Source organism: Schistocerca nitens, chromosome 4, assembly GCF_023898315.1.
Source record: "Schistocerca nitens isolate TAMUIC-IGC-003100 chromosome 4, iqSchNite1.1, whole genome shotgun sequence".
NCBI lineage: Eukaryota > Metazoa > Arthropoda > Insecta > Orthoptera > Acrididae > Schistocerca > Schistocerca nitens.
In genome coordinates this window covers 197410957-197423161 of record NC_064617.1, presented here as the reverse complement: position 1 = coordinate 197423161, position 12205 = coordinate 197410957, and the positions used below count along the sequence as shown (strand labels likewise).

At 38.4% G+C, this 12205-nt stretch overlaps 1 protein-coding gene across 2 annotated transcripts in view; it reads right to left on the bottom strand.

Annotated features, from left to right (window-relative positions):
- Nucleotides 1–12205, bottom strand: part of LOC126251428 (uncharacterized) — a 145161-nt gene that overhangs the window by 37575 nt on the left and 95381 nt on the right. For both annotated transcript variants that reach the window (XM_049951844.1, XM_049951843.1), the window contains one exon: nt 1325–1449. In XM_049951844.1, the coding sequence (XP_049807801.1) occupies nt 1325–1449 (125 nt within the window). The remainder of the gene's footprint in view (nt 1–1324; nt 1450–12205) is intronic.

Sequence of the window (12205 nt, the reverse complement as noted above, 5' to 3'; positions counted from 1 at the left end):
TCAGTAATTACAGTTCGAAAGAGATCTTACAAGAACATAAATTAACAAATATGTGAGTTATATGTGAATGATTTTCCTTTTGGGTGGCTGTTCTCATATTTTTTTAAATTAGTAATTCACAATACACAAAATACGAGTCCAACTACGCCTCTTAAATCAGGAAATAAAACAAGGAATACAGACTAATTCAACCTAAAAGTTTACTAGGAAAAAATTAAAGCTGGAGACAAGACTATTTACCTTACATTGGTATATGCAAAAACAAAACAGCATCTTTCCATCTGACAAAGAAATAAGCTCAGTGCATATTAAACCCCAACAACAGCTCAATATTCAAAGGCAAAAATGCCCTTACTAGATGCTACTACTGTCCAAAATTTGGGTACAACCGAGAAAACAGAAAGTGAAAGGAGATAAAGAGAGCAATCTAAAATGGGCATCAAGATTTGAATTGCACAGTCTGCACAGCGAAAGAATACTCCCTGCTTAAGTCGGACATGTGATCAAAGATAATAGTAAGCAGTGTATTACGCTTTGAATCAGTTGTGTTTGTATTTTCATTGCGAGCAGAGTGTAGTTCCATGGTCAACTTAACATAAGGCTAAGGGGTGTCAACAGGACCTTTATCCTGTGGAGTACAATCCTCAGATGCTTTGAAATGGGGTCAGGTACAGAAAACATCTCAGCAGTGTTCAGAGTACTAAAAAATGTCATTTCAAGGCCTTAGTGATAGTTCCAATACACAGGGAAAATTTATTTTTTTTGCCAGTACAAGGTCAATCATGCGCATTGTATTTCTTCCCCAGTTTTGTCCCATACCGAATTAAAATAATGTGTAAGAGCACATAGTCTTGGCAGTCCAATAAAATATATCTTACAAAGCTTTCATCCATGGCCTTCTTCAGAAAAGCAAACACACACACATTCACACAAACAAGCGCACCTCATGTATACATGACTATAATCTGCTGCTTTTGTTCAATGTGACAGCTGCATTCTCATCTGAGCAGCCAAAGATAATGGTTATGCATGTGTGCGGTGTCCTTGCTTGTGTGAATGTGTGTACACATTTTCTTTTCTGAAGAAGACTTTGGCTGAAGCTAAAGGTGCTGTGCCTGTCTGCAACTCAACGTGTCATCTTTATGTTCAGTAGCAACCTATCATTTTTCTGATATTGTTGATATTCCAACCTGGATTTCAATTGTTTGATATATCACAAAGCTGCAGAGGAGATAATGAATATATAAAACTGTACTTGTACATCATGACAATCATAATTATATCTTTCAATTTAATGTCACTACTGATTCACTGTAAAACTTACCATGTTCCCGCAGAACTTCAGTGAGGAAATTTGAATCCAATGCTTGAGATATTAATGTCTGGATGTAAACTTCAAAGCTGTTGTAGTATTTGGCTGTTTCTGTTATTGACTGTTCAACCAGTGATCTGGAATAGTTATTTCATATTTTAATTTCAGATTCTACAAGAAAATCTAGGCCAAGTCACAGCATACACAGTTCACTGAATTCATGTTTTAGGAAAGGTTTTTCACGCTATATAGATTTAAATATTAAATGACAGACAACACAGTGAACAGAATATGAGGATTGTGTCATACATAAGGCTTTTGTTAAAAAATAATAATTTTTGTTTGCTCAAGACAGAACCAGATTTCAGTAAGTATATATTTGAAAGCAAATAAGGCATAAAGTGAGCTTCAACCACAAGATGAATATCTTTCAGCTCAGATTTGAAATTCTGAGTTTTGTGACTTACGTTTTGCTTTTCTGTGGATAGTCATGTGAAACATGAAGCACCAGAATACTGCACATATTTTGTGTACAATGGTTAAGGAAACGACACCCAAAGTGCAAAACATCAAGTGAGTGGCTGCTACAGTTCCTTCTGACATACCCATGTTATTAACTAACAATCCATTTAGGCAGTATATGTGGTTGAGTATTAGTGTTAAAATTTCAACAATTTTGAACAAAAGGTTACACAAAACTTCGTAAACTTAGCAGAAATAGTTAAAGGCACAAAAATGTTAAACAAGCTTCACACTGAGCTAGTCATAAACTTAAATTCATTTTAAATTGTACAATAACAACAAAAATAAACAGGGAGTAAAATAATTTGTCAGGAGAGCTGACAAAAAGTCTGGTAATAGCAAGATTTAAGATGGAGTTTAAAGGTCAAGTTACTAGAAGGAATTGGGAGCAGGAAAAAAGAGTACTATGTATAGTTGTTGGAGACAATGTTAGTCTCAGCTTCAAATCAAGGGACATCAAAGATGCGGGACTGTAATTAGACAAAACAATAAAGTAGCTGTGTTAATTCAAGCTCCGAAGAACTAATAAAGGGTTGCAACTAATTGACAAAATGAAGGCTTAATTAAAATAAAGTCACAATATGTTATTTTTGTTGTGGTCTTCAGTCTGCAGACTGGTCTGATGCAGTTTCCATGCTACTCCATTTGAACCTGCTTAATGCGAGGCCTTGACCTCTCTCAACAATTTTTACCTTCCACACTTCCTCCCACTTCCAAATTCAAAATTCCTTGATGCCTCAAGATGTGTCCTATCAACTGATCCCTTATTTTAGTCACATTATGTCACAAATTTCTTTTTTCCTTCAGTTGTGTGGATCCTCATTTGTATTTGATCTTCCCATCCAAGTTTCAACATTCTTCTGTAGAACTACATTTCAAAAGTTTCTATTCTCTTCTTGTATGAACTCTTCGTTGCCTATGTGTCTGTTCCATATAAGATCACACTCCAGACAAACACCTTCAGAAAAGACTTCCTAACATTTACATTTATATTCAATGTTAACAAATTCCTATTTTTTTCAGAAATGTTTTTCTCACTATAGCCAGTCTACATTTCACACCCAGTGTATGTCAGCATTGTCAGTTATTTTCCTGCTGAAATATCAGAATTCATCTACTACCTATTGTGTTACATTTTCTAATTTAATTCCTTCAGCATTGGCTGATTTAATCTGACTGCATTCCATTACCTTTGCTTTACTTTTGTTGATATTCATCTTATAAGCTGTTTTCCAGACACTATCCATTCTGTTCAACCGCTCTTTCAAGTCCTTTGCTGTCTCTGACAGAACTACAATATCCTTGGCTAACTTCGAAGTTTTTATTTCTTCTCTTTGCACTTTAATTCAGTTTCAAATTTCTCCTTCATTTCCTTTACTGCTTGTTCAATGTACAGATTAAATACATTAGGGACAGGCTAAGAGCATCCCTTCTCAATTACTGCTTCCCTTTCATGTCCTTCAACTCTAATAATTGCAGTTTAGTTTCTGTACAAGTTGTAGACACATTTTCTCTCCCTATGTTTTATCCTTCCTACCTTCAAAATTTTAAAGAATATAGTTCAGTTAACACTGTCAAAAGCTGCTTTTTTTTAAATCTGCAAATGCTACAAATATGGGTTTGCTTTTTTTTTAACCTAGCTACCAAGATGAAACATGGAGAAGTATAGCCTCACAGGTCCTTAGATTTCTCTGGAACCCTAAATGATCTTCAAGGTTGACTTTCAATTCTTTTATACATAATTCGTATCACTATTTTGCAACCATAATTTATTAATGTGATGATTTAGTAGTATTCACACCTGCCAGCAACTGGCTTCTTTGGAACTGGAATTATTACATTCTTCAATGAAAGAAGGGAGAGGGTGAAACCCAGTGCCGGCTCATAGCCTACTCCTTGCGAATAGCAACATGGAGGCCACCAAGTTTAACATCCCATCCAACAGATGGATCACCATCAACAGTGCCACATGCCCTCACCTCATGAGACACTGTAGAGAGGTTTGGTATTTAAACCAGGACATTAGCAGAAAATCTAGTGATCAGGTATTTTACGCCATGACCTCTCCTCCCCTTGCTGGCCAAGTACTGCCAGTGAAAAAATTTTACCACCATCACAATCTGAACTGGCTTGTCACCAGCCTCCGCACAAGTGTGCGTTAATGACCTCAGCCATCGGCCATGGAGAGACATAAAACCTGGGGGAATTGGGGGGGGGGGAGTGTGTGTATCTTGCCTATCCCATACATCAAGTACACTAGGCGGAATAGTTTTGTCACTGCTGTCTCACCTAAGAGTCTCATAATTCTGAGGAAATGCTGCCTACTCCCAGGGACTTGTTTCGACTTCGGTCTGTCAGTGCTCTCAAATTCTTTTTGCAGTAGTATTATCTCGTACCTCATTTCCACTTATTTCTTCTTCTTTTTCTATAACATAGTCAAGTTTGTTTCCCTAATATGGACTCTCTACATTATGCTGTAGCAGCTCATATGACCACCAGCAGGCAGTGAGCACCCACGGGCAGGGTGGGCAAATAGCTGATATGAATGACTTCAGGCATCCAGACTGTAGTGTAAGTGATCACACTACAGCATACGGCAGTGGACAGGCATGGCCAAATGGCTAGCACATGCACAGCAAGTGTACAATAGGGCCACCTCGTTGTTAGTCTACCCAACCAGCACCTGGCCACAAGCACACTGATGTGTTTTCTTTTCTCCAAACGTCTCTCAAATTTCTCTACAGGTGACATCTGTTTCCTCTAGTTATGAATGCTTCTACTTCCTTACTGTCTAGTCATTTCTGTTTAAGCATTTTGCACTTTCTGTCAATCACATTTTTAGCGATCTGTCTTCACTTTCACATGCTTCATTTTTATATGTTCTCCTTCTGTCAGCTGAATTCAGTTTCTCTGTGTAATAGAGTGACTTCTACTAGGCTTTGTCTTTTTACTTACATAATCCTCTGCTGTCTTTCCTCCTTTGTCTTTCTAACTATCCATCCAACTTCTATTGTATACTTTCCCCCGTTTCTTCTAACATTGCTTAGACATCTACATTCACTTTCACCTGCTTTATTTGCTGTATTTTTATATTTTTTTCCTTCGGTCAATTAAATTCAATTTCTCTGTGTTATCCATTGACCCTTTTTTTTATTTGATCCTCTGCCACCTTCCCTATCTCGTCTCTGAATACTCATTCACTTTCTATTGTATTCATTTCCCCTGTTTCCTCTTACATTGCTTAACGACCCCTCTGAAAGTCTCCACAACCTTTGCTTCTTTCAATTCATCTAAGTCCCATCTACTTAAAAATTATCTTTCAGCAATTCCTTTAGTCTTATTGCTTGGTCTTAATTCGTTCAATCTCAGTAGACTATGGACCAGGTCTAAAGTATCCGCTACAACAATCACTGAACTTCCATACGCAGATAATAATTAATTCTTGCCAACATTGAAGAAGATCTACAAGAAATCCTAAATGCATCTGATGAAGTATGTATGAGCATCAGGCAAAGCCTTAATGTTCAGAAGATGCAGGTCCTACATCAACCTGAATCTAACTCTTTATCACCGTACACCCAACAATCACAGTCCAAGGCAAAGTCCTGCAAAACATAGAACACTTTCCATACCTTGGCAGCCATCTTTCAGCAAATGTAAATATTGTTGCTGAAATCCAACAACACCTCCAATGTGCCAGTACAGCTTTTGGTCATCTTCAGGTACACGTACGGCTTTGATACCCATAACATCAGCATTAAAACCAAAGTATATATTTCAGGAAACGTACCATATATGCTGCCTGAGAAGGATACTAAGGATGAAATAGCAAGATCAGTGCACTAACATCAGTGTTCTGGAAGAACCAAACTCTGCTAGCATTGAAGCCATCATCACTGAGCATTAACTCCATTGGATAGGCAACTTAGTTTGTGCCTATGAATCCTGTGTACCAAAACAAATAATGTATTCCCCGCTAAAGAATGCTCCATGAAAACTAGGAAGATCGCAAAAATGGTACAAAGATGTATTGAAGGACAACATGAAAAGATGTCAAACTGAAACTGGTAACTGGAAAACTACTGCACTTAATCATTCAGTATGGCATTGTAATGTTTGGGAAGGAATTCAGTGCTTCAAACAACTGAGGCCGAAAACAGAAACTAACAAGCGCAATGCTAGGAAACAATGGGAGTTCCTGAAGATAAGTAACACTATGCATCCAGCAGAACAAATGTGCATCAACAATGTGGAAAAATCTGTTTCTCCTGGATTGGTTACTACACTCACTTAGGATCCTGTAGAAACTGAGTTCTGAAGAACATAATCATACTCATTAGTGAGAGAGAGGCCATCATTAGTCTCAATCTGTAGATAACCAATAAATTATGGTCAGAATTCACATATGCCCCAGGAAATGTCTGACAATTTAAATCCTGGTCTGAAATTTTCTGTCTTACCATTATGTAATCAATGTGGAACCTCGTAAATTTGGTCAACACAGTCCAGAGGGGTAACAGTGATCTGGTGATACAAATGGGTTAAAACAACAGTCTAGAATGCAATAATATTTTATTAATGACCAGTTCTGATTTCATGTAGAAGCCATCTTCAAAAAAAAAATGACCACCATCTGGCTGCTGCTGGCAGCTCTTCAGATACTTAAGTGGCAACACAATCATAGCAGTTTACAATGATCTTGTCATGTGATCATCCAAGAAGCCACCAGCAGCAGATAGTCCTCATTTTCTGAAGATGACTTCTGCATGAAGTCAAAACTGTTCATTAGTAAGATATTTTTGTGATCTAGACTGTTATTTTAACCCAATCTATGACCTTCCAGTATACCCAGGTCTCTTCCCCACATAAAACCTTCTTTCATGATTCTTAAACCAGTTCTGTGCAATGTTCAACCAAATGACCTCCTGTTTCACTCCTTTCTCCCAAGCAATATCCTGCTACTTTTTTTTCCTTCCCTTGATTTTCCTACTACCGCATTCCAGTCACCCAACACAGTTAAATTGTTGTCACCCTGAATTATATGAATAATTTCCTTTATCTCAGCAAGCATTCTTTCAATTTCTTCATCATCTGCAGAGCTAGTTAGTTTATAAACATAAACTACTGTAGTGAGTGTTGGCTTCATGTCTATTTGGCTACAATAATCTGTAAATTATGTTGTTCAAAGTAACTTACTTGCATTCCTACTTTCTTATTCATTATTAGGCCTACTCCTGCAATATCCCTGTTTAATTTGATAAACCTGTACTGACATGATCAATAGTCCTGTTTTTCCTGCCACCACACATGGTTCTCACAAAATGTAAAAGAACTGAAAGATTAAGAAACAATTAAGTTTGGAAAATAAAAAGTGAGAGCAAAAATAGGCATTTGGAGCAAAAAGAAAATGAATAAAAAGAATATATTTTCAAAAAGTAGAAGAAACTGATTGAGAAAAGGATAGAGAATATAGAAAATCAACAGCAAATGGATGAAAATAAAGTTATGGTACAGAATGGACATGTAAGAGCATGGCTCTGTAAGAGCATGGTGTTATTTAAGATTAGAAAGACATCATTAGTGAGCCAACTGCCAACTCTTAGAGCTCACAAGTGGTGGTGTAGTCAAGTTCAATCCTAATATGCTAATAATTACAACATGGACACAATTCATGGACACAATTTGGTTTTATAAACAGTACTCTACAGCTTCGGCCCCTTACTTAGCTTGCATTTATTGCAAACCTCTCACCCAGCACAAAGTCTCAAGGGATTGGAAAAAAAAGTGCATGTAACTTATGTACACTGTAGCACCAAGTATAGGCACGTGTGTTCAAATGCAGAGATATGTATAAAGGCAGAATACGGCGCTGCAGTCGGCAATGCCTACATAAGACAACAAGTGTCTGGTACAGTTGTTAGATCGGTTACTGCTGCTGTAATGGCAGGTTATCAAGATTTAAGTGACATGGTGACATAGCCGGCGCACAAGTGATATGACACAGTATCTCCAAGGTAGCAAGAAAGTGGGGATTTTACCATATGGCCATTTCACGAGTGTACTGTGACTATCAGGAATCCAGTAAAACATCTCATCTCCGACATGGCTGCGGCCAGAAAAAGATGCTGCAAGAACTGAACAAATGATGACAAGAGAATCATTTAACTTGACAGAAGTGCACCCTTCCGCAAATTGCTGCAGATTTCAATGTTTGGGGGACTGATGACCTTCGCTGTTTAGTCCCCCTTAAACATCCCAACAACCACCACCACCACCACCATTTCAATGTTGGGCCATCAACAAGTGGCAGGGTGCAAACCACTGAACAAAACATTATCAATATAGGCTTTCAGAGCCAAACGTCCACTCGAGTACCCTTGATTAATGCACGACACAAAGCTTTATGCCTCACCTGGACCCATCAACACCAACATTAGACTGTTGATGACTGGTCAGACGAGTCCAATTTCAAATTGTATCGAGTGGATGGACGTGCACAGGTATGGAGATAACCTTATGAATCCATGGACCCTGCATGTCAGTAGGGGACTGTTCAAGCTCGTGGAGGCTCTGTAATAGTGTGAGGCACGTGCAGTTGGAGTGATATGGGACCCCTGATACATCTAGATATGACACTGACAGGTGACATGTATGTAAGCATCCTGTCTGATCACCTGAATCCATTCATGTCCACTGTGCATTTTGATGGGCTTGGGCAATTCCAGCAAGACAATGTGACACCCCACACATCCATAATTGCTACAGACTGGCTCCAAGAACATTCTTCCGAGTTTAAACACTTCTGCTGGCCACCAAACTCCCCAGACATGAACATTATTGAGCATATCTGGGATGCCTTGCAATGTACTGTTCAGAAGAGATCTCCACCCCCTCGCTCTGCAGCATTCATGGTGTCAATTAGCTCCAGTACTACGTCACACATTTGTCAAGTCCATGCCATGCTGTGTTGTGCCACTTCTGCATGTGCATGTGGGCTCTACATGATATTATGCAGGTATACCAGTTTTTTTGACTCTTCAGTGTATACAAGAAAGGTAAAAGAACAGACTCGCAAAACCACATACCAAAGTCCTTAACACTGGTTTGCTGCAGAATTCTAAAACATATTCTCAGTCTGAATATAATAAATTTCCTAGACACCAAAAAGCTTATTCCAATGAAACCATCACTCATATGAAACGCAGCATATCATTTTCTCACATGATATATACACACTATGGATGAAGAGCAACAGACAGTTTCCATATTTCTAGATTTCCAAAAAGCATTTGACATGGCACGACACTGAAGACTGTTAGCAAAGGTACAAGCATACAGAATAATTTCCTAAATATGTGAGTGACTCAAAGACCTCTTAATTAATAGAACTCAATACGTTATCTTCAATGGTGAGTGTTCATCAAAATTAAGGGTATCATCGAGAATGGCCAGCAACATGTGATAGGACCACTATTATTTTCTATATAGATAAGTGATTTGGCAGACAGGCAGTTGTTTGCTGATTGAGATAAACGCACGCTGCAGTCTTCTTCTTCTTTGGCATGTTTATTTATGCATAAAATCTGACCCAGGAATTTTCCCTTGTGGAAGATTGTGTGTATAAGATCGTGTGTGAATTTAAAAGTTCTAAATTCACATATTTTAGTGTTTGTGTTGCTTCTGTATAACCTTTCATTGATTGTATCAAACCCATTTGTATTGTGATACATTGGGAAATTTCAAACATTGACGAATGCCGCGATAAACTAGTACTGTTATCATCAATTGTAGGCTTAAACTAAACTGTACTCTTTTAAAATTTTTGAGAATAGTAGGCCTATCCTCATTAAAAAAAATGTTCTCTAATTTCATTTTACATTTATGTGAGAAATAGGTTAGTTTGAGAATTTTCGGACACTTATGAAACTACAGTTTCATGAATTACCGGTACGAGTGTATTGGATACGTAATTTATTTCGTAGCAAATCAGTGTTTTCAGTTCACAGTTCAGCCAAAGGATATATCACTCCTGAATTTCATTGTACATCAATGCAATTAAATGTGAATTTTTGAGAATTTTCAGACACTACCACTGTCCTTTGCGTAATCTATGATAAATCAGTAGCAAATCAGTGTTTGTGATTTAGTTACTGTAGCAGATTTTCTAGCTGACATATTGTGTTACATCTAGTTTTCCTTTAAAGAGAAGTAGCCCTATATATTATATGCATTAATCATAAATTAACTTTATTTTCGTGTTTGCTAATTGCTGTGTCGTCCAAACAAGACACAACCAGGCTAAAAGCACCACAGGCGCAAAAATGCGAGCTGGTGCCAATGCAATAGAGACTCGCAAATTGTGTGAGTTCCACCAGTGCCACGGGTGGCATTGTGGGTGAAGATATCTACTTCACTTTGGCCAATTGCCAGCAGAGTGCAATCCACTAATGCCTGGACGACATCAGACAGAAGCCTACTCGGAAGATAGAAAAGCAGCTCTTGCCCTCTTGGTTATAGATCATCATCCAGGGCTGACTTAGACAGGGAATATTGTTTAGTGAACACTTAGAAGTGAACAGAAAGTTATTGTAAATTGCATTTGCTATGTGCAGTGAAGTTTACATACAATTATTTGCACTTAGCCACTGAGGGCCTTTTTTGTGTTACATTACAAGTAGTGTTGCAGAATTCGTATTTCAACTAGTCACAAAGATAAGCAAACCTTTTTTAACTCGTTTGTGTGACTTAGTTGCTAATTTGTTGGAGTGTTATAGAGCCTTCGTTCTCCTATCCTGTTACCTGACCCTGGGGTATAGGTGTGTAATAGTGGCAGAGAGAAACTGTCTTAGTGATATACTGCACCAGAAGCCATTTCACGAACCCACAAGCTCAGCCTACCATAACTACAGTGGCAACTCCAGCTGCACATCAGTAGCAATGAGGCCTTTAGAAAATTAGCAAAGAGGGTTTACAAAACTAGCGATGAGGTGGTGGCTTTCCAAGCCTGAAGCAGTGGCAACAATGGCTAGCATCACTTTTGCTTTGAATTTAAAGTGTTATTATTTCCTTTGTTTCTCCTAATCCAACACTGCAAATTAGTGATATTTTTTGTTCCAGTTGTGGGAGCACATCATTATGTAATGTAGATGTCCAATCACCACAGGATCTTAATAAGTTCCTTCATTTTCAGATGCAGTCGCTTCAGAAGCTGACTGAAATCATGATACAATTCATCACACATCTAGCTGCAGCTCAAACAGTAAGCAGCCACACCTTCAGCTTCCGTGCCACAGTCATTGCCACTGTATCATGCCTTCGACAAAAATACAGAAGACTGTATGGGGTATATGCACAATACAGTGCCCACCTAGCAGCCCACCAAATTGTCAGGTACTGTGACACAGGCTTACTTCCTTTCCATCATTTGTGTATCAATGCATAGGACTCTTGCAAAACTCTTCTCTGTATCACGGCGTGAAGTTGTCCCCTTTGAGACATTAGTCAGTGCATTAAATAAATACTATGTAGACCGTAACAACATTGTGGCTGCCAGTTTTAAGATCTTTCATTTAAAGAAGCAGCCAGGGGGTGACTGAGTTACAAGGTTTAACAAGGAAATGCAAGTACCGCTGTGCATGTGCACAATACGGCAGTGACTATATGATCAGGGATGCAATCACACAGAATGTGTCAGACAATAGGATCAGGTTCTGAAATATTCTGATCCTACTCTTGAGCAGGTATTGCAGATCACTGATTATCAAGACTCTTATGAATTTGCTGTACACAGTTTTCAGCAGTTTGGTGACATTTGTGCTGCAGAATGGAAAGGCAGAAACAGTTCTAGTGCTACACGGTCTCATAAACAGCCACACTTAATGGCACACAAATGCTGTAACACATCAACATCTTAAGCACAAGCCACACTTTGCTCACCAACAGTGTGGTACAAAATCTTACCCCTGATGCTATATGACACGTAAATGTGAACATTGCCCATCATGTCAAACCACTTGCTACTCCTGCCACCGAACTGGACATGTACAAAGTGTTTGCTCAAAAAGACAGATGTCCCCAGGTCACAACGTGAAACAATTGCACCCTGCTCTCCAAGTGCATGGTATAACTTGCTCCCACAGAACAGTCGTGTGCAGTTATTCACAACACTATTTCCCCTGTTCAACATCTCTCTAATAAATTGTATGTACCTTTAGTGATTGCCGGGCATACAGTAAAACTTCAGTTAGATAGAGGTGCATGAATTTCCTTGTTAAGCTATGAAACTTATGAACTGTTAGGCAAACCAAAACTGTGTCAATCTACAAATACACTTACAGCATACAATGGCCAGAACATTCCAGTGATAGGAAC